This window comes from Sus scrofa, chromosome 16 (genome assembly GCF_054392235.1).
Source record: "Sus scrofa isolate SSC_HxYL_T2T_F1_AM1 chromosome 16, Sscrofa_HxYL_maternal_Yorkshire_Landrace_v2.0, whole genome shotgun sequence".
NCBI lineage: Eukaryota > Metazoa > Chordata > Mammalia > Artiodactyla > Suidae > Sus > Sus scrofa.
Window position 1 is genome coordinate 17,497,867 of NC_139398.1, and position 24,223 is coordinate 17,522,089.

The window sequence follows — 24,223 nt, forward strand, 5'->3', positions numbered from 1 at the left end:
ATATGTTAGACCAAAATCCTCACCCAGAACACATTGGGCTATATGTGTTTCAAAATTCCAAATTGTCCAGATTTTTAAAATACGATATGATGCCTTTTCATTATATAATGTAATTTCCCACATACTCAGCAGGATCTAGGTCAACATTCTGTAACCAATCACAATATTTCTATAGCAAAATATTAAAAAATTGACACTACTTGAGATAAAGGCTATACACAGTTTTAAGTCAGTTTGGAAGATGTTTTCTCACCAAATTACCAGAAAAAGAAAAAGAAAATTTAATTCTTCCATCTACTTTCAAAGTATTTTTCATATGGATCCACTTTTCTTCATCTCTGCTGCTATAATCCTATATGAGCCTCTGTTATGTCCTCCCATCCATCAGGGAGCATTGTAATAGCATCCCTGCTCTCGGCCCAGGTTCCCTCTAATCCAGTCTTTTAAAACCAGCTGAAAGCTTCTGAACTCTTATATATTACTCCTCTGCTTGGGACGGTACAATGTCTTCCCACTGCTCTTAGAATGAAACACAAATTCCTCACAACGGCCTACATAGTAAAATGCATTCCTACACCCCCAACACCTACTCCTCCTCACTCATGGTCCTCTTTATTTCTGCCAACACAGCAAGCTTTTTCCTACTTAGAGTCTTTGGTCTAGCTTCTGCCCCTTCCAGAGGCTCTTCAAAGAGTTTTTTCAAAGAAGACCATCATCATCTATCTTTAGGTGTAGGCTAAGATGTCACCTCCTCAGAAAGAATTTCCCTACCTCTTCTATCAAGATACAGTTAACCTTCCCCATACTTAAAAAAAAAAAATGAATTTTGAAGTAGCTTTAGGGAGTTCCCATCATGGCTCAGTAGTTAATGAACCCAACTAGTATCCATGACGACACGGGTTCGACCCCTGGACTGTTCAGTGGGTTAAGGATCTGGTGTTGCCATGAGCTGTGGTGTAGGTCACAGACATGGCTTGGATCCTGGCTTGGATCCCGAGTTGCTGTGGCTATGGGGTAGGCAGGCAGTTCTAGCTCTGAATGGATGCCTAGCCTGGGAACCTCCAGATGATGAGGGTGTGGCCCTAAAAAAAAAAAATAAGTAGCTCTAGATGTACATAAAAGTTGCAAAGATAGTACAAAGAGTTCCCATATATGCTGCATGGTTTTCCTTATTGTCAACATCTTATATTTGTTGTCTTTTTAGGGCCCCACCCACAGCATATGGAGGTTCCCAGGCTAGGAGTCATTCAAAGCTATAGCTGCCAGCCTATGTCACAGCCACAGCAATGCCAGATCTGAGCCACGTCTGAGACCTACACCGAAGCTCATGACAATGCTAGATCCTTAACCCACTGAGCAAGGCCAGGGATCGAACCCACAACCTCATGGTTCCTAGTCGGATCCTCTGCGCCACGCCAGGAACTCCCCTTATTGTCAACATCTTACATTACTATGGTACATCTGTCACAGCTAGTAAACCAACACTGGTACACTGCTATTAACTAAGTTCCATACTTTACTAGGATTTCACTAGTTCTTCCCTAAAGTTCTTTTTCTCTTCCAGGAATCCATCCAAGACACCACCTTACATTTAGTCATCACATCTCCTCAGCTTCCTCCAGTTTCTCAGACTTTCCCTTTTTCTTCATAGCATTGAAGAGTACTGGTCTGACCTCTTGCAGACTGTCCCCCAGTTTGATTAAGTCTGCTGTTTTTCTCATGGTTAAACTAGGATTATGGGTTTTTAGGAGGAGGAAGACCAAGAGGCAAAATAGTCTCATTACATCATATCAAGGGCTTAGGTTATCAACAGATCATGTTCAACTTGGCCACCTGGCTTAGGTAGCACTTGCCAGGTTTCTCCACTGTAAAGTTACTTCCCTTCTCCCCCGTTCCACTCTGTAACCAGTCTGCTCTTCGGAAACAAGTTACTAAGTACAACCCACCCTCAAGGGCGAGGGGGGAGTTGAACTCTATCTCCTGGAGGGGACCATATATAAATCAATAATTTGGAATTCTTCAGTAGGGGAGATTTGTCTCCCCCCCCCCATTCATTTATTCATTCAGTCATTTATTTATAACAATATGCACTCACGGATGTTCACAGTGCAGTTTAGCTTATAATCCAATAGTATATTATTTATTTCATTGTTCAAATTGTTCCAGATTTAGCTACTGGGGACTCTTTCAGGTTGGTTCTTATGTCCCTTTGCTATGCCCCATCCTTTCGTTTGTTTGTTTTTGAGCACTTTACTTTCTAGAAAAAGATACTCCAATCTCATCTTGTATAAGAATAGCATCTTGTATGAGACTAATTCCCTTTATTGGGGAATGATATTGGAAACCAAGGTTTGGTGCTACATAAACTTAGTATTACTAGGGTGTTACTATTAGGCCCACTCAACAGACAGAGCTAGGAAATGGATGTGTGTATACTAACTCATGCATAAGCATATATTATAAATATTTCCATATGTAATCAATCTACATTAAGCAAAACCTGAGTTTATACCAATGTTTCCAACTCTTAATCCAGTACCACATGGTTCGTTGCAGTCAAACATTTTTTAATCACCCAGTTTTTTTCCATTGTAATTATTAACATATGCTAAAATTACCTATTTACCTATTGTTTATTGTTTGTCCCTCATCATTGAGAATTTAAATTTAGAAGCAGAAGTATTGCCTGTTTTAACAAACTATGTAGCTCTAGAACCTAGAACAGTGCCTGCAAAATGGCTACTTACTTGAATGAGTGAAAAATAATCAATAAGGAAGCATGGATTATGTAATTAACAGTAGAAAAAAAGATGAAATATTTTGAGGCTATCCCTTGACATGAGTCAGATCCCCTTCTAAAGGAAAAATAAGCACATATTAATTCAATGCTATGCCCTTTATATTAATAATCTCCATGCATTCATCATCATTTGACATTGAAATTTTTCCCCACAAGCAATTCAAGGAATGTGTGATGATTTTCCCCTGAAGCTGACTGTAGTTTAATCATGTCCAAAATATGTCCAAAATGCAAGGAACATATTTCTAGCTCAGATTTCCTTCTATGTAACATATACTCCCTTCAGCCTTAGTAGGGCATAGGTCAGCGAGAGGGGGCAGACAAGAGGTAGGGAGATTCCTCTTTCATCTTTACATGTTTCACCATACAACCCAAGGAGCTTTCAGTGTCCTTCCCCATAGTCTAAGGACCATGTGTCACTCAAAGCTACCCAACACATTTGGAATTTTGTTGGCTTATCATTTTTCAACTTCTTTCGACCACATCTCAAACTGCTAAGAAGTCTTGTCTAGATCTGAAAATGCCTTTCATAGAAGCCAATGCGATTTGAAAGCTAAAGGAAGATAGCTTGGGAGAGGACTGAAAGGTGGTTCTGCATTTAAGATTTTCTTTCAGCTTCCAGGTTGGAGAGTGGGTGTGCTGGTTGGTCCTAGAGAACACAATGCAGACAAGGGTTGTCACCCTTACTCACTCTGTCTTTCTCTCCAAAGAACTGGAGGTTTCCCTGGGAACTTCCCATCTATGTGCTCCCACTAAAAAGACAAAGTAAGAGGTTGTCAAGATAAGGAAGAAAGAGATGGAAGGGGGATAAGGGAAATATTTACTAAATGCTCAATGCATGCCTGGCAAATCCTGTGCTCTTTACTATTCAACTCTCAAGATTACAACTAACTTCACCAAAATATGGTAAAGCTTCTTATTTTCTTGATTTTTTTCTTTAAATGATTAGAGAGGACATTTACATATATACTTATATTAAAATCCGCAAGTGTAGCACAGAAAAGAAATGAATACTGGGGTTGGGGAGAAAAGAGCAAAAGCATTTTCTGTGGCTTCTGGAATATTCTTTCACAAGAATATAAGGAAAGTCACCTAATTTTTCTGAGAGATGCCATCCTTCTTAAAATCCTTAAAAGAAAAAACAAACAAACAAAAAAAAGGCTGAAAAAACTAAAGTGAGCCTGTACAAATTTCTTGAAATAGTTCCTCGTTTATTCGAACAACTTTGTACCTCAGAGTCATGACACCTAAGTGTCAGGGCACAAGTGCAAGTCCATATATAACAAAGGAGTGCCCAGAGGGTTCCTGAAATAAGAGCTCGATGCACATGGGGAGGGTCCCCACCCCACTCATTCCCCTGTGCCCAAATTAAGCCTCGGCCACTTGCACATAATCAGCATACCAAAATGAGAATCAAAACCAACAGACACGTGCGGGCAATGGAACTCTGTTACTATGTTGAGAATCCATTGCCCAGGTGTCACCAATCAAAATGAACTATGTCAAAGAGATGGAAACAGGGGAAAAAACAGGTTTTTCAGACAGTAGCTTTCACAGCATATACACCTAAAGGAAGGGGTGAATAAGAAATAGCTCCCTTTGGAGTTCCCATTGTGGCTCAGTGGTAATGAACCTGACTAGTACCCATGAGGATGCAGGTTCAATCCCTGGCCTCGCTCAGTGGGTTAAGAATCCGGTGTTGCTGTGAGTTGTGGTGTAGTTCGCAGATGTGGCTTGGATCCCAAGTTGCTGTGGCTGTGATGTAAGCCGGCAGCAACAGCTCCAATTTGACCCCTAGCCTGGGAGCTTTCATGTGCCATGGGTGCGGCCCTAAACAAACAAGAATTATCTCCCCAATAAGTTCCTTTACTGACTTTACCTACAGGGAAATGCTCCCAGCTCCTTGCCCTACCGCCCCACAGGACTGCTTCCAGCCCACCTCTACTTTTGTGGGACTTCATTTGGCTGAATCATAAGAACAGCTGTTGAATTAAGAGTTATGGGCACAGAGAAGATGCTGTCAAATAGCCAAGGATACAGAAAGCCACAGGGCAGCTTTTCTTGGCTGAGTCCTCAGTGTCTGCCATCCATTTACTTGTAATTGTAGGCGATTATCTAGTCTACTCCCTGCCACTCCAAAGGGTCGGAAGCACTCTAGCTTGGCCCTCAGAGTCATCCTGCTCTACCCTTAGAAGATCCGAAAATAGAAGGAAGCGGAGTTTCCTTTGTTCCAATCCCTTCAGCAAACATCAGTCACATCACAGCAAAGCCACAGGCCAAGACAAAGCAAGAAATGAGTAAGGGAGAAATAGTCTGTTCTCTTGCTGTATCTCCCTGTATTGGAGTATTGCACTCACCAGTGGAAAATCACTTCTGAAGTTATGTTACAACTGTACAAACTGCTCATTAAACAAAAACAAAAACAAAACAAAAAGTCATCTCGTTTTCAGCCGGGTGGCAGATTTCACACCAAAAATATTATACCCAGTAGACATTCTTAGCAATTCATCTATACCCACGATCATACAGTAAAATTTCCAGCAAATTATTCAAATTCTCTGAACAAATGCTGGATGAAATCCTTCAACCAGTGACAACCTCAAGAAAGCAAGTGTGCCACACATGGGTAATTTCACATTCGCTGAGTCCTTTTTCATGACATTTTATTTTTTGAAAAGAGCAGATATGTCTCATTGGAAACATTTTTTTTATTCTAGATTTTTAAAAACAGACCCTACTCTAAGGACATTTTCCTGTGGTCTGAAGGATTGAACAATTTTCACAGGCATATTCAGAATAGGATTATCAGATCAATTTAGGAGCAAGTTAAAAACTGACAGCCAGTGGATGGCTAATGTGTAAGTTGTAAATGCAGCTTGACTTCCTTAAGTCATATCTTCCCTGCAGAAGCAGGACCATAACCCCATGATTTTCTCTACCTCCCTAAAACATGCACACATGTATTCATTCATTTATTCATACCTCGAATATTCACCAAATGTCCACAGAGTGACCAAGAAAATGACTGTCAAGCCACAATGAGCAGTGTTACATAATTTTTTCTAAAATCTGTCCTACTCAGAATGTTCTTTCTCATACAGGCGGCTGAATAGAGGGGCCAAGAGAGCAAAGAAGAAAATGGTGTCAAAAGGAAAATACACTTAAGAAGAACTAGGAAGAAGGAAGAAGAGCAAACAGGTGTGGAGAAGAAGGTTCTGGAGAACATCACCCATCAGAACCACATCATCCCAATCTTCCATCCATAAAGGGTAAAAGCAAACAGCAGTCCACAATGCCCTAAATGGTCTCCATCTTTTTTTTAACTTCTGCCTCAGAACCATCCAGTTTAAAAAAAAATGTAAAAGTGCTGTACACATGGCCTATGCAGTAAATGAGATGGCTACAGTAGTACATAAAGTATAATTTACATACTGTATTCACCAGAAGATCATTCATCTGTTCTAGTGAGTCAAATGCAGATGCGAGTGTTTTAGGAAGCAAATGAAACAAAAATCATTTCAAAGGCCAGGGAATTGACTCAAATGTGTTCTGTGTTTATTTTGATATTTTAAATTACCTAAAAATATGCCAGTACATGCATTTAAATATTACATTTTAACACTGTTTCTCAGTTATTCAGGCACGGTAGTAAAAAGCCTCCTCTCTGCTTGTCATTTGCTATTAAACCTACAAAGAATGTTAATAAGAGCAACAGAGAAAAAGTAAAAGAAAAGTGGGGCCTTAACCATTTCACCAGACTGTATGTATGCAGACATTTTTAATCCATAAAAATGCAAATGCCTGGAATTATTTCAAATGACAGCATGCAACGCCGATGAAGTTCATGCTCTGACGTTTTCTTAATGCATTTTCAGAATCACACTCCATTTTCAATGATAACTTGTCAGCTTCTCCTAGTGCATCAGCCACATCATGAGAGCAACTTAATCACTTCCAAAGGAGGAAATACCCCTTTCATGACAGAGCCCTATTTAGGAAAGTAATGATCACAGGGGCCTCAAGTTCATTCAAGTTCTATAAGTGCTCTACAGACAAGTCCAGAAGCTGTACCTTAGAATGGCAGCCAAGATGAACCTAGCTGGTTCCACTTTCCTCCGTAATTCAAAACTATCACAATGAATCCCATCATGATAAGAATGTGGATAAAAATGAAAAATACTCTCCTTCCAGGAGACTCTCCAGCCATTCTCACTGCTGTTAAGAAGACTTGTGCTGACAGCCCATTATAAGAGTTGAAAGGAAGAGCAGCAAGAGGAAGGCTAATACAAATGTTAGAGGCCAGTAAAGACGGCCAGGTCTCTATTACCCACAAAGGCAGATGGCCCACGTGCATGTCTCAATTCTACTCTGCAAGTCCTTGGGCAGTCCTTTGCTCTGGTGTTCCATGTAACTGAGGAGGAAGGAGAGGTGATGGATACCACGATGGGGTATGACTGACACTGAGCCACCTGCCTTCGCCCTTTGTGACTCCCCCCACGGAATCTCTGGGGCTTCTTCAACCTCCTACTTACTCACACACACCCCAACCAACATGGGCCTTTCCAAAGCATGAACACACACTGGTGCCCAACGATGATGAAGAGCACTGCCCTATGCCTGGCCACATGTAAAAGCATCTCATAATTCTGATTTAAGACCAATGGAAAGGAATAGCTGGAAAGTAAATCGGCTCCCATATGCTGAGATCATTGTATCTCACATCTGATTTTTAAATGCTTCTTTATTCACAATAACAAGTTTGATCAGAAACCAAGGTGGGAGCTCCTAGAAAAAGCAGGGAGTAAACATCCAGGGATAAAGAATGATACAGAAAGAAGAGTCATTAACTTCATTTTGGTGGCAAGAAATTGAAGGAAACATCAAGGACCTGGGAGCACTGTTGCTGTGAGCAAATGAAGAGCCCCCTGTGTTAGCTGACTGAACAAGCAAAAATAATCAACAACAATGAAATGGTACCTACTATGTGCTAATGCTACTCTAAGCACTTTACAGGTATATAGGTATTTAATTCTCAAAATATGTGTAAAATAGTGTCATTATTATGTTTTAAAGATGAATTAACTGAGGCACTAATAGTTAAGTAACTCTCACAAGGTAAGATAGCTATTATTTTCTATGTTTATAGTCCATCTCTTATAGCAAATTTAAAGTTTCCCATACAACATTTTATCTAGTAAATGTGATCTCTTCATAAATTTTCATTTCTTTAAAAAGTACTGAAAGCACTCATAAACTTGAATACACTAGCTTAATTGGTTTATAATATCACCAACATCTCAAAATAAATTTGATCTTGTACGTTCTTAGATTGCACTAATTTTATACCATACTATGAGATTCAAAACAGAATTAGTTTTTACTCTTAAAATATCATCAATGCATCATCTTGAATATGTTAATCAATAAAAGAGATTCTGCAGGTAGGTAGAATGTAAATGCATGTTAATTACTTCTAATGTCCTAATTAACTCTTATTGCTAATGATACAGTAATTAAGGTTTAAATATATCATAGAGGATATATCAGTTTGTTATTGGGTCATGTTGCTGAGCATCACTAAAATCTCATAAAATGGGAGGTTTAGACCAAAATTCTCAAAGAATTCTTACCACAATGAGAAAAACAAGTAAAACTAGGGTTTTAGATTCATTGCTACATGTTTCATTCACACACACCTGTTTCCTGGTTAGCTGTTTTTTCCTTCTCTGTCCTCATGTCCCTCTGAGCACCAGGAAATACCTCATGATAATAATCATTTCTGAAAGTGCTTGAGTGTATGCATAAAGCACCACTGATAGAGTCCAACTCTCATGCATTTTTTAAACCTTCTTTATTTCTGAGCCCTGAGAAGGAAGTTATGGTGGTGCCTGTTAACCCATTTGGACCTGATGAGGACCAAATGCAAAGCCCAGGGTAGGTAGATAGCACCGTTTTAGAAGCTATCGCCTGTGGTGGATTAAAGATGTCCACTCTCTTTAAAAGAAGGCCAGACTCCAGAGGTGGGGTCTGTTTTTCCTTCTCTTAAATCTGATTGGTCCTACGATTTGTTTGATCAAGGGACTGCAAGCAGACATAAAAGCATATCACCTCCAAGACTAAGCCTTAATAGATCTGCAATTTCCATTTTTATACCCTGGGAATCCAGTCATCACAGTGTGAGGAAAGAGAAGTGAGGCACCAGTTGACAGCCCCAACTGAGCTTCCAACCAACAGCCAGCACAAACAACAAGTCAAATGAGTGAACCATCCTCGATATTCTAATTCAATCAAACCTCTAGGGATCTTAACTTGAGAATGATGCCACATGTGGAAAAGAACCTTTCAACTGATCTCAGGCAACCCACAGACTCTTAAGAGATAATAAATGACGGTTGTGTTTAAAATACTGCTTGATTATCTATTGTTATACAGCAATAGATAATCAAAGTTTTCTAGACCATCATAAAGACAGGCTGAAACCAGTTCCTGCTTGTTTCAGCATAACATGGGTTAAGTCATGATAGACCCAGAAACACCAGGATGGCTATGATGTAGTTGAGAACACTTTCCAAATGGGCCACAGTGGTTAAGACTATGGACCTTGGAGCCAGACTAAGTTTGAATCCTGACTTTGCCTTTTTCTAAATATATACCTAGTAGAAGTTACATAACTATTCTGTGCCTCAGTTTCCCTTTGTATAAAATAGAGATAATAATATTCTCTACCTCATAGATTTGTTTTGAAGATTAAATAACAGTATCACTATGTGTAAAGCACTTAGAACAGTGCCTGGCACAATGTAACTGTTCAGTAAATTTTTCTCTTAATATTATTATTTAGTCTTTAGAACAGAATAGTCCTACATCCAAGGAACCGCCTGCTCACAGCTCTGGGAGGGCTCTATGCTTAGGACAAAGGGATATGTAAAGTGAAGGAGAGGACCATGACAAGGTTCCTGTTTAACCCTGCACCATGAGGAAATGGACCTCTGCCACACTGTAAAAGCATGAATGCGATAAGTGCTAAACAAATCTGGCCTCACACCAGCAAGGGAAAAATAAATAGATAAATAAATAAAAGTAAATGCTCAGTTTGTGGGTTGTCAATAACAGAAATGTAGACATAAGGTCAAACTTGAGCTGAGAATAAACTACTCCTAGGTATAATAATCCACTTTGGGAAGTTTGAAACTGATTTTTGTTCATGAAGAGAATTGAGCATCCTAAATATATAACGTAGTCATGGAAAGTTAGGTTCTCGGGGATGATCTGAACTATCATCATTACCCTCACATACATTTTGTTTCTAAATATTATTTTGTAGTTCACTGGAACTAACAGATCAGGGTACAGATTATGGCGGTATACACATATGTCATAATAAAATACCAAGTTAGTTATTGGTTTGGGGCTAATTTTTTGTTTTCTCTGATTTTTCAGTCATATCATATACACACTTTAGAGAATTGCTTTTGCTAAAATAATATTTGCTTTTTTTAAATGAAGCAAAATACAGTAATAATCAATTCATTTTGCTATAGGGTTAGAATTAGTAAACAGTACTTTTTTACCCCAATGCTTTGTCTCTTCTCTATTTTAAAATTTCATCAATTTCTACTTACTTCAGAATTAACCATCCCAAGTGAATTAATATACAGTGGCCATAACATAAATTTTTAAAAATACTTAGCAACCTATTTCAGCTCTTGAAAATCTGACCATAGCCTCAATGGAGTCCTGAAGCTCTCCATTTCTCATCTCTACATATTTCTATTTATAAAATTATTATAGATTCAACTATACTACTCATATCCTGGTGTTTGGACGTGGTTCCCTCTATTTTTCAAGACCACTATGATGGGTATCAGTATAAACTGATACCCAAGGAGTACAATCAAGTAGTGGTTCTGAGAAAAGGTCAGATTTGTACCTATCTTTACCATGATAACATCATGCATCCACATTAGTTATTCATCTTCCTTCCAAGTTATTTAGGTCAGCTTGAGAAAAGTCATACTTTCACTTCATGCCAGCGAATCATGCCTTAAATGGTGACTATCATTAGATGTCACAAATACAAATTAATTGTAAACTATATGAAGGACGCACAAATTCAAAACTATGAAATTTAAATTATTAATTCAGCTTCCAGGTTCTTCCTGCAATCACTAACAATTTCACCTATTTTATATTGAGCAATGCAAACTAAACTTGGTAATTTAAAGAGAAACAAGGAATATTAGACATTATTACTTTCTTCCCTTCCTAACTTTCAGCCTCACTTCCTTTTCCTTCCATTACCTCCTTTGTCTCTGTGTTTTGATGCTATTCTTCTATATCTGCTAAATTTCAGCCCTGTGTCACTATCAGATCTCATCATTTACATACTACTCAGCTTTAAGATACCATTTTCAATATTTGTTTATTGCATCCCATCAGTTTTATTCCAAAAATCTGAATCTGTTCCAATATACAAAAAAAAAAAGCCTATTTTTCCAAGGGTTTTTGTAGGGTTATAGGCATCATGTTATTATGTGGTTATATGCAAAAAGTTTTAAGAATATATATAACTTCAGTAGTATAACTGGGAGTAACTGTTGGGAATATTTTTGCATCTACCATCTAGTTGAACAGAGCAACAACTGTAAGTAGCCAAAATTTAACTCTGGGGGGAAAAAAAAAGCTCATAAAAAAGAAAGCTTGGTTAAGTGAAAAGAATGCTCAGATTAAAATTGGCTCAACGAAAGTTTCCAGACTAGTAAAGTCTTGTTTCACTTGCATCTACTTTCCATAAATGGAGCCCATTTAAGGCTTCAATGCTTAAATTAACACAATGTCACTAATTTGTGTAACATTTCTAATTAATAACATTGTTTTAATTGGAGTATGACATTTTACAACAGCGCCCTTTTAGAAACAAGGATGGGTATAATTTTATCAATAAACAGCAAATTAAAAAAGGAAACCATTTGAATAAAAATGGCTTTTGAGTTTCTCAGATAAAAATGTCACGGACTTCTCAAAGCATATCTTTACAAATTCTAAATCTTGGTTTTACTGTGATTTACATAAAATGTCTTAAGTAGCAAAGCAAATATCCTTAGCAATAACTAAACTCAAGTGTGCTCATACTTAGCAAAAATATGAACTAGGGGGGGAAAAATGTCACATATGTTTACCTGGCAAGGTTGTTTCATTTTAATGGCTATGACATGGTATCTGTAACAGCAGAGCTCACAGGTCCAGGAACCCCTCTCACTGATCCACTTTAGCAAGCATAGCTGATGTGTATATCGAACCGACCCATCACATCGGCAGGGGTTTAACAGCTCCCCCTAAAAAGAAAACAACTTAGAATGAATATTTATATTTGTGTCTCTGTTTTAAAAATCCAACACTTGCTTTCTTTTCTTTCAAAGCCATTTACCCAGAAGGATATAAGCATCAAACTCTATTCTAGAAAATGGAATTAAATTTTTATACCTCTGATGGGAATGAAACTAAAGTCTTAAAACCTTTTCAAAGATATTACTTAGAGTTATGACATAAATGTTCTACTAACATACAAAATGTCTGTAAGATATAGCTCCCACTACCCTTGGGGAAAAGCTGTACTATTAAATCTCTTTAATAACTTTTAAGTGGATGGTCAGATGCATTTCCTCTGCAGTTATTCTTAATCATTGCTAAAGAAGAAATGCATGCCATCCCAGAAAGTAGCTTACAATAGCATTATGCTTTTATTTTTCTAAATGTAGCATCATAAATATTGACTTAGGGCACTATATTCCTGAAAGCCTGCATATTCTTATGCAATTTCCTTACTTTAAAAAATACTAAACCTAATGTTTTCTCAGGCCACACGTTTTGTATTACTCTGTTATCTCCATGATTACCCACAAAGAAGTTTGCATGCATCTCTAATGGAGTTTATAATTTTAGAATTGTGTTTCCAATAAAATATAAAGTACATTGTTGGTTAAATAGGCTTTCTTGAACAAGGGTAAAGTACATTTTTGTCTTATAAAAACTATAACATGATTTTCACATCAATGAGACAATCACAAAAATTTGCAGTACGGAAAGACCCTTTTCTTTTTGGGTTTGACCTGATTCACCCCCAGTTTGTACTCTAAGACCGTCTGCCTTACTTGTAGTTGAAGGAATATAGATTTGTTTCTCTGGATAAACTAAAACCCCTTTAGTAATTCACAAAAGAGATACTTATGGCATTATCATTAAAACACCTGAGGAATTTGTAACTGCAACACCACGTGGGAAGAAAGTGTAGACAAATTAAACATTTTATTCGCCATTGGGACAGTTTTTGCCTTCATAGTTAAGAAAAAGGGGAACACACAGTAGTCGCCACTCAATCGCTCAGCCCGAGAACCGAGGGGCGGGCGCTGTCCGTGGTGCTGAAAGATCTGCCGCCAGGGGCGGGAGCCAGCCCAGCCCTTTCAGAGCCCACCGCCAGCTGCCCCTGGGTCCCGCCGGGCCTTACCTGCTCGGCCCCCTGGAAGCAGATCTTGCAAATGGGCTGGTGGTGCTGGTGCTGGTGCCCGGCGCGCTGATCACCGCCGCCACTGCTGCTACTGCGGCTGCTACAGACCGAGCGCGTCTCGGGCTGGTCCCCGGCTCCCCGCCGGTCGCCCTCCCCACCTGCGCCGGCCTCGGGTTCCCCGGGGCCGCCCTTTCCAGCCGCCTCCTCAGGGACCGTCGCCTCCGGAGGGCGCCTCGGACCTTCCCCGGAGTCGCCAGCCACCGAAACCTCCTGCCCTGCGGGCGACAGGGGCCCCAGTGGCGGCGGCAGCGGCAGCTCTTCTGCGCCCTCGCGCCGCTGGACCACCTCCGCTGGCTGCTCGTCGGGCCCCGCAGAGCGCTCGGGGGACCCGGGCGGCGCAGGCAGCGGCGGCAGGTAGCGCGGAGGCGCGGGGACCGAGGCTGGCTCTCCCGGCGGCGGCGGCGGCGGCGGCGGCGGCGGCGGGGGAGGCTCGGCGTCCCTGCTCTCCGCCCCGCGGCGCCGACTGCCGCTGTGGCCGCCCTCAGAGCTCATGGTGGTGCCGCCGCCGCCCTCCTGCCAGCCCGGCTAGCGGGCCGGGCTCAGGCTGCTGGAGAAGGGAGAAGGGGGCGGGGGGGAAGAGGGAGGGAAGGAGGGAGAGGGAGGGTGGGGACTGGGGCTCCAGGGGCTGAGGGGCGGGACGGGGAGGGAAAGCGGAGGGCCCGGCGGCGGCGGCGGCGGCGGAGGCGGCTGCTGCTCCGCTGAGCCGGGGCTCGGCTCTGATGGAGGCGGTGCCGAATTCGGCGGCGCGTGAGAGCGGAGCCGCCGGGGAGGGGGGATGGCGGGGGCGGTGGGGGCGTACTAGGAAACGGAGGAATGGGGGAGGAACAGCGCAACGGAGGGGATGGGCAGGGGGAGGGGGGATATAGAGACGAAGTGCAGAGAAGACCAGCTGGAATTGGGGGGCAGGGGGGGCTGGGCAGAATCCCTCAGTCGCCTCCGCCGACCCCGCCCCTGTGCCGCTCACGTCTGTTCCGGGGCGGATTACCCCTCTCCAAACCGCGCGGCACTGCGGCTCAGGACTGGGAGATGGGGTGGGGGGAGGGGTCGGAAGCTGCAAGTCCCGAAACCGTTACCGGATGAGCAAGTGGGATGCCGCGGCGCTGGACTGGATGGGGCCAGGATGATCGAACCTGAGACCCGCGTGGGAGTCGGGGCTCGCGAGTCGAATGCCCCAGGCGCCCCGGAGCCGGCTAAGCAGGTGCGAGAGAAAGGGCGCGTGGGGCCCTGGGGACTAACTGACGCTCCCAGTTAAACGCTTCCAGCCCTCTGAGCCTTCTCTCTCAAGGGCGCTCTGACTGATCCTCCAGAGCCCTAAAAACAGACGTCTCTGGAATCAGCATCCTCCCTCTGCCCTCCTTGCCCTCTCCCTCTTGCAGTGTATCCGGGTTGATTTGAAAATATTCTGGTGACATTGTGTATATCACTTACTGGAATAGTTTCTCCTAGTGAAACCTGGTGCCACGATCTGTGGTGCGTGGTCTCTCACCCTTGCCATAAAAAGAACTCAAATGACACCTCTCCTGCAGAAGTTAATGTAACCTTGGATATCGATTTTACGCAGCCGGAAAACGGCCAATTTCTCTGTAACTCCCCTCCGCAAAACCTCTCTGGGACCCATCTTCCGGCAGAGCAAGAGTCCCCTCAGTTCTTTTTTGAAAATAAACTACCTTACCTGCAGGGAATTAGGCGGAAAACCATGCACATGCTGTAGTTTCCAAATTCGTAGTGTGAAATCATAAAGCATTAGATCTGCAATGTGTCCCTCCAAAGCATGGTGATATTCACTAGTAACACTTTGATGTTGGACTCACTCTCCCACTCTTCGGGCAGTCATTTTTGGCTGCATTTCATAGCTGAAGAGCCAGGATCAGATAGGCAAAGTAACTTATTCAAGGTCACAGAACTATTAACAAAGAACTTTTGAGCTCCGTGACTCCAGATTTTCCGGCTCAAATTCTGAGTGATTTTTTTCCCCAATTCTCTCTCCTGCCTCCTAAAACAATATTGTTGCACATGGTATGTTTGGTGGCACTGACTCCCACTAATAGTTAAATGTTCTTAAATGGTTGAGATAAACTATCAGCTTAAATTAATTTTTCCACTGTACATTTTGGCGGTAATAATGATATTTGGTTTAAAAAAAAAAAAGGTCCAGCTCTTTTAACATATATTGGTTTGATTGGAAAGTAAAAAAGAAGTCAAGAATGCTCTGTCACAAATGGTCCCAGATGAAATAGTTCCCAGGAATGTCCTCTAACACTTAGCCCCCTCAGACTAGCTTATTTTTGGTAGCAGAGTGGCAGGCAGCAGGCACATTTTTTTTTTTAAATAATAATCCCTAAATGCCCTAGGAACTTATCACACTGAAGAAATGTGGTTGTAGATAACGTTTCATTTTCAGTCTTCACCTGTCAAAATGACACTGTACAAGATTGTATTTTGCCAAAGACTTAAGATAATCATAAGCCTTGATCCTAAATTCCTGAATTAAAAAGTGTCTAAATGGGTTTTTAATAATCCCCTAAATAATTCAATTTAGGACTAATACATTTCTACCAAGTATGATAAAGTTAGTTATTATTTGAAGGACAGCATAAAGGCTGTGCATTTGGACAAACAATGCGCAATGACTCAGATAGCAAAGTAATACAGATAGAAGAGGAAAAGGCCACAATGCGAGATGTGTCCTCTCAGTTGATTATTTCCAAAAAAATAACTGCAGTAAGGGAAAATGAACTTACCTGATATGGTGAGTAGCCACATAAAAACATTATTTCCTAACGTCTATGACTTCCAAAGCTGACTTCTCCCTGAAAAGGGAAACTTGCTCATGATCTTCAGTTAACTCAGTGAGTCTTCAGTGGATCAAGGAAAAACACCTTTGTAACCTTGACTGCATCCTCTGCCTTAAAAATATAAAACAGTTGGGAGCATGGAAAGGATGAACCATGCTCAGCTGTAGGCACCCAAGTGGAAGAAATGACAGAGAGGCACAGACATAAAGAACAACAGGGCACCCACAGCCACTGAAAGCCACACAGTTGTCAACATGTATCTACCAACTGAAAAATGGATGAGGGTTGAGGCAATTCTACCAATTTGAGCAAATGCTAAAAGGCACATCCAACCTGTTTCAAACTTTATCAATGAGGAGAAAGATATAAATAATACAATAAATGCTTGAAAAGCCTCCATTCTTATGTCTCTTCTCCCCACTCCAACCACTCATACCCTTCACCAAAAGAAGTCTTTCATTATGAACATGAAAACTCTTTTGACATCAGGAGTCTGTTGAATTGAATCCAAGGATGGAGGGTTGGTAGAAGGGCCCCAGACAAGTATGTCCCCTAAATTTATTTGGTGTTATTCTCTTTGAACTTCCCTCATTGACTACATCCTAGAGGTGTCCCCTGAAGTCACCTCGAGATATTAGGTAGAAAACAACTCTATACTAGCTCAGAGTTGTTTCAGAATGACCTTGAAGCTAGATTAGGTGTGATGACCTTGATGTGTCCTCTAATAGGGTTAACAAAGGAGAGTTAACCTGGAGAGCTCTTTAAAACTGTCTTTCAGATGAACTTAGAGATTATCATACTAAGTGAAGTAAATCAGTCAGAGAAAGACAAATATCATATAATACCACTTATATGTGGAATCTTAAAACAAGATACAAATGAATTTACTTACAAAACAGAAAGAATCTCACAGACAAAACAAACTTATGGTTACCAAAGGGGGAAGAGGAGGGCATGGAGTGATGAATTAGGAGTTTTGGATTAACAGATACAAACTACTATATATAAAATAGATAAACAGGAAGCTACTGTGTAGCACAGGGAACTATATTCAATATCTTGTAATAATGGAGTTCCTGTCTTGGCTCAGTGGTTAACGAATCCAACTAGGAACCATGACATTGCAGGTTCAATCCCTGGCCTTGCACAGTAGGTTATGGATCTGGTATTGCCGTGACCTGTGGTGTAGTTTGCAGATGAAACTCAGATCCCAAGTTGCTGTGGCTGTGGCATAAGCCGGCAGCTACAGCTCTGATTAGACCCCTAGCCTGGGAACCTCCATATGCCACCAAAAGACAAAAAAAAAAAAAAAAAAAAAAACTTGTAATAAACTATAGTGGAAAAAAACCTGAAAAGATCTATAATTATGTATGTATAACTGAATCACCTTGCTGTACACCTGAAAAACTGCATTATCGACTCTACTTCAATTAAAAAATAAAAATTAATAATTGACTTTCAGTTATCTTGAAGTTTAATCATTAGAGATGTTCCAAATTATTCAGTTGCCACTTTTGGAGTGCCTTTGTTTATCTCTGTGTTCACTAAGTAGAACACAAAATTCACAATTATCTTCAAATATCTGAGACCAAGAAAATTAAGAACTCTGTGTTATAGAGCAAGTAACAAGGTTATGTTGTGTGAGTGGGAGGGTGACTTTTAAAGAGAATGGTGAAGTACAATCTGTGTATTGCGAGTACTTGGTGTAGAGTATAGCTTTGTATAGAGTATACTTTGTGTAGAGTATACTTGGTGTAGAGTACTTGGTATTGAGTATAGCTTCACCACAGCTGAAGCAGTGTCAGCACTGTATGACACAATGCCACATGCATGAAAGTCCACAATTTATATCTCCTCTTCTAACCTCTATTGAATTCCGGACTTCTGTGTCAAATCACTTCTATGACTACTCTACTTAGATGCCTAAGAGCTGTTTCAAACTCACCTGTCCCAAAGGAAACAATACCCTCAAGCATGCTCTTTTCCTGATTTTCATTATGCCAGTAAACCATTTGTTCATTCATCCAGTTACTAAAGCCAAAATCCTTGGAGTCATCCCTTGACTTTAATTGTTCACATCATATATTCAGTGTATCAAAAAATTCTTTCAGATGTACTTTCAAAATACACTTCAAATTTCACTACTGCTTTCCACCCTCACTTCCACCATTCCAGTTCAAATCATCGTAGTACACCAGGATTATCAAAATAGCTCCTTGTCATCCTGCTTCTAATTCTTGAATCTGTCCCCAACAGCAGCCAGGATGATTCTCTTCAAATGTGCATCCATACATATCATCCCCCTGCTCAGGACCCACCAATGGCTTCCCATCACACTTTTGCCAAGTCAAAAATCTTAGCATGCCCTGCAAATCCTCAGCTCCTGGCTATGGCTCTGAAGATATCCATCTCCATGTCTTCTCCACCACCCTCTCCTGGTCCCTATTATTCATTTCTACCACCCTGACCTTGCTACTTCCCATGTACTTCCTCCTCACTCTTCCTCCAGTTATCATGGTTCACTTCAGAGTCAACTCATCAAAAAGGCCATCCTTAACCTTCCTATCTGAAATAGAATCCTCCACTCCCATTTTAACTTTAACTTTTGCCCAGTTTTAGTCTTTTTCATATCAATTTACTACTCAATGTTATATATTTACATGTTGTGTGCATTTTGTTTGCTTTTTTTTCCCTCTCATCTGACTTCTTCCACTGGAATACTGGCTCCATTGCAAACTATTTTTTTCACTGCTCTGACCCCTGTACCTAGTACAGTGCCTGGCCAGAGGAGTGCTCAGCCAGTACTTGAACAATTATATGAAGAACTCAAGCAATCAAGCAGGTAATTATTAATCAGCTTCTGTGCTGGTTAAACTACAGTTTCCAGGTGAAAATGCAACCTGCAGGACAAGGAAGGATGTAGTCATTGCATTTTGGCCACACCATGTGATGCCATTTTTTTTTCATAGCTTAATCAAATAACCTAAAATTATTCTATTCTCTTAGTAATGTATATTTGCTGCCTGATTTGTCATTTGCCATCATGTATAAGTGAAGTCAAAGCCTTGGTTGGCCATGATGTCATGTTCAATGAATACATCAGGAATTTGAAAAGGCACACCATTGGTATTAAGGGAAAGTGAAGATTGTGGATGGATGGTCTCCATGTCTGACCAATCTCATTGATTTTCCATCATGCTCCTCATTTGATTTTATACTACACTGCCTCTAACATTTGTCAATTCTACAAGTAAGTCTGATACCATACTTCTCTTCAATATTTCTATCTTTGCCTCTTGCCTTTCTCCATTGCTCCCTGTCTCTGCTTAGCTCATCCACTCATAAAGGCTTCCAAAGCTAAGCCAACCAATCAGTCTTCTCTCTATCTTTACTGGGTACTTTGATCCTCATGAACTTCCTTTGCCCTGGAGTTTCTCCAAGAACTTGGTATCTTTTCTGAAAGCCCACTCATATTTAAACTCTGCACACAGGTACCATCAAAGCTGTGGAATAATTAGCTTCCCAATTCCTACCAAAAACACTTCCTTCAAGCTCCCTCAAAATGCTTTGAGACCTTCTAAACAAATAGTATCTTAAAGGCATGTTTGATTTGTAAAGACCAAAAATAAGCAAGAATTATTTTCTCCCTTTGTCTCCCTACCTTGAAACTTAGATATGCAGAAGGGCTTTTTACCTGACAGGTTGAAGGCACAGAAATATGTTGAATCACTCTGTACACTGGATATTCTAAACCTCACTGACATCTGGAATGCAATTGAATCAGCATGACCCAATAGGGCCACCCAAGCTTTACAAAGATCTTGAATAAATCTGGTCCCAACTCCCCTCAGCTAAAAACCATCTATTTTTCTACTAAATTCACACCTTAAATGTGATTTTTATGACCTCTATTGTATTTTGCCTTGCCTTATCTGTGTTTTCTTTTTTCCTGGTGTGCTAGATTGTAAGCAATTTGGGTTTGAGCCTATCTATTTAAATGAACTTCTAATCTGCATATTCCATGATGGCTGACATTAGTGGGAGCTCAATAAATGTGCACTAAATAAGTAAATGTTAACAGAAATCTTAATTCAAAAGAACAATTACTTACTTGTTAAAAGTTACTGATAGAGTTTCATACAAATAACAACTTAAAGATACCTATGCTTCTGTGATGTTTGGATGAAGTGCAGTACCTTAGTTAATATAATAAACAGAGAATTTGCTAGACAGAGACAAACATTTGTATGCGTAAAGAATTCAGGGTCCATATGCATCAATCCAAGATGAAGAAGTAAAGTGAAACACTTGTTTATCCCTTGTCTTCTCCCTTCCCCTGCCCGCTTTGCCCCAGGATACTTAGCTCACTCACCTAGGGCCTGACTGGGTTCATCACTATTCTGAGAAGAGCTGAAATGAAGCAGAAAAACACGTAAGGATGATATGCTGGAGCTTGGCTTTGATGGGGTGCTGGCCCGAATCCTAGTTTCTCTACCCATGGAATCCTGGGGTCTCTGCCTTTTTCACAGAACCTCCACCTAGACTGGGATCACTGGTCTGTTCCCTCTGTCTTAGATCCTTATTCAGACAAGAAGAGGAGGCAATTCCATGTTTATACCAGGTCACAAATTTCATACCCCCCCCCCCGCAATTCTACTTTTATCGAGCCCTTCTCCATACTTCAGTTTTCAGGAAAGGACTATGAGTGACTCAGTCTGGATGATGAGCTGCTGACCAGTTACAGAATTACAGGTTATGGGTAAACAGCAACTCCATAAAGGAAGCGAAATGTTTCCAGGGGAATGAGTGCTTGACAGATACAAGTAGATGCCAACTATCCCCACATGGTGGAATTTAACATCTAGCCCATTCAATTTACAGTACTTGTCAGCTCCTTCCTCCTGCAGCTGAATTCCTGAACCTACCCCTCCCAGCTAACCTAACAATATCAAACTGCCCTCCAAAAGATAAAGAAATGCAAAACTGTGTTATAAATTGCAGCTTTTAAGCAAGGCTTATTAAATGCAAGAAGTTTTAAATAAGTGGACCTAGCAAAACAAACAAAAATAACCTTCGATATTATAAGCATTGAGTTCAGCATGTTGGGTGTGTGTGTGTCTGTGTGTGTGCGTGCGCGTGCTCGCATGCACCCCCAAGTCTATGTGGTACGTGGACAAGTGGATGATGGGGTAAGGGGGTTCACAATGAGTATCATCAGAAAGAAATTGAGTGCAAACCATAAAACATCTTTTTGTGCAATCAATAATTAAAAAGTGACAATTTTTTGGTGATGCACTCTGAGAGATGAATGGACTTGACCTCAAAAAATCCATAATCCATCAAAGGAGATAGGCAAATAGGTATAAACATGTTACATAAAGAGTCATAATAGGGTTAAAAGTGTTATGGAACTACAAATATAAGCAATTCTGCATGAGAAAGACAATTCATCCTAAGAAAAAGTTTCTCAGAGTGGGTAATTTGAACTGGATTTTGAAAGCTTGATAGGAGTGTGCCAGGTGTGCTCCATCTCAGTAACTTACTCAAGAGGATGAAGAAATCGCTAAAGATATTAAGCATGAGGACTATAAAGACAAGAAAGGATAAGAGAGGATATGATTCAAGGTCATAAAAAATGAAGGCAGTGATAAGTAGGCTACATATTAAAATATTAGAAGAGAAGCACACCTTCTGTTGGAAAAATATCACTATAAGCAGAATTTAGACCCTTTTTTGCCAAGCAGTCACTATCCCATCAAATGGAACCAGAACCACCTATAAGAACCAGGAAATAAGCAAATCAGCCTCCAAAAGCCACTCCAGTTCACCTCACACACAACTGCATAAAACTTCATTTACAAATGCTTCCACTTTCCTGTCAGGTGAAACTACCAGATCTGTTATTTGATTTTAAATATATTCCTAATAAATACACTCATCTAATTTCCCTGTCTACAGCAAATTACAAAAAAATATTCTTGGAAATGTAAGCGAGTAGCAGCTTCAGGGAACAACAGCTAATAAGCCAGCCCTCCTCTGGAAAATGTAGACCCAGTAATTTAAAACTCTCCACAGTTAAGAGTTTGCTTAAAATCAAACAGCTCTCTACACCGTGTAGGAAGCCACTGGAGGTCTGTTTGCCTTTTAGACTTGAACAACCACTGGTAATTTTAATGGAGGGTGTGAATATCCATGAAAAGTTTACAGCCTGGGCCATGTATGTTGATTAATCTGTAAAGCATGATGAAACATGTGTTCATAAGATTCCCTTTCAATATGGCTAGTTACAAAATTTTACCATTTAAAATAACCGAATTAAAAAGTTTCCTTTCTATTCTCAAGGCAGCCCTCTGCGCCTCCACCGGCAATACAGTGGCCTTGTGAGCATGCACCAGCAGCGAATGCCTCCGCCCCCCACTCACCCTCACCCTCGCCCCCGCTACGCACCAACTCTCCACCAGCGGATCGCAAGTTATTTGAGGCCAGATAATTTATATTCATATGAAATGTACCGTTTGTCCCCAGCGCTTCATACAAATGCACTGGTACCTAACGCATACTCAAATATTCAAAATACTTTATATAGTGAACAAGAGAAAAATGAAGTTTTGGTAACACTCTTAAAGAAGATTTACATTAGGAGTTCCCGTTGTGACTCAGTGGGAAAAAAACCCCACTACTATCCATGAGGACATGGGTTCGATCCCCGGCCCTGCTCAGTGCATTAAAGATCCTGCGTTGGTTGCTGTGAACTGTGGTGAAGGTTGTAGGTTCCGCTTGGATCTGTGGCTGTGGATGTGGCTGGCAGCTACAGCTCCAATTGGTCCCCTAGCTTGGGAACTTTCATATGCCCCCGGGGCAGCCCTAAAAAAACAAACAAACAAAAAAAAAACAACAAAAACAAACAAACAAACAAAAAGATTTGCATTAAAAAGAAATGAACCATTAATTACATGAACAATTCTTTTGCACTTAATCAGTGAAAACTAAAATTGATCCATCATTTACTGGGTCAGGCACTGGTCCAAGCACTTCAAATGTGTTAATTTATTTCATCCTCACCTCAGTCTTTGAAACAGGTACTACTACACTCATGATGAGGAAAGTGAGAAGGCAGGGAAAATGAGTTGTGGCCATTCAGGCAGCTGGTGAGAGAGGGCTTCATACCCAGGAAGTCTGTCTCCCAATTCTGTGCCTTTAACCAATGTTACATGCTTCCTGTGGTACCTAATTTATTGCAGATCCAAAAAGAAACCTGTACTTCTAGAGGTGGCTAAGATCATCAATGAATCTTTACCAGTTTGAGGCAGAGGGGTTAGGGGGAACCTTAGTTTTTTTTTTTTCCTACCCTCTGCTTCTGAAAATTCAACTTTTTTAGATTCCATACATAAATGAGATCATACATTTTTCATCTTTCACTGTTTTGTTCATTTAACATAACTTCATAAAGCTTCATTCATGTTGCTGCAGATGGCAGGATTTCTTTTTTAAGGCTAAATAATATTCCATTTTAAATGTAAATGATATTGTCTTATTCCATTCATCCAGTGACGGACACTTAGGTGGTTTACATATTTTGGCTGTTATGAATAATGCTGCAGTGGACATGAGAGTGCAGTGTTAGAAGAAAAACTGAAGCATATTGAAATTTTTAAGAGTTTGAATAAAAATGGATTCAAAGGAGGCAGTATCCAATCTGACAGAAAAGAAAGAAGCTTTAAGATTCGGTACAAGATGAAAGATTTTATAAGCTGAAGGGAGCAGGAACAATGAAGTTATAGCAGTTTAAAAAGTGGGTTGGTTACTGCAAGCTTATTTTTCTTTAGTGGATAGCAGGAGGCTCTCAGGCAGATTACCTAATCAGTGCCAATCAGATGATTCCTGAATGGATGGTTTAAAATTTCATTTCTGGAAGAGCTGTAATTGTCTCCAATTGGTGACATGGTGCTTAGTGTAAGTAACTGTCTTGAGAGTGCTGTCTTGCTTTTAACAGAGGTAAACTTGACTTTCATCTACATTTTCACGTTTTTGCTCCTGAGTAGCAGGGAAAGTGATATACCTGAC

At 40.6% G+C, this 24,223-nt stretch overlaps 1 protein-coding gene across 3 annotated transcripts in view; it reads right to left on the bottom strand.

Moving 5' to 3' along the window:
* MARCHF11 (membrane associated ring-CH-type finger 11) overlaps positions 1-14,085 on the bottom strand; it is a 114,095-nt gene extending 100,010 nt beyond the window's left edge. For 2 of the 3 annotated variants that reach the window (XM_085001739.1, XM_021076811.2), the window contains exons 1-2: positions 13,305-14,085; positions 11,980-12,135 (exon numbers count right to left, since the gene is read on the bottom strand). In XM_085001739.1, coding sequence (XP_084857865.1) covers positions 11,980-12,135; positions 13,305-13,856 — 708 coding nt within the window. In that variant the 5' untranslated portion in view covers positions 13,857-14,085. Of the gene's footprint in view, positions 1-3,491; positions 3,553-11,979; positions 12,136-13,304 lie in introns of all 3 variants that reach the window. The other variant, XM_085001738.1, reaches the window with a different exon arrangement.
* Between the last annotated feature and the right edge of the window lie 10,138 nt (positions 14,086-24,223).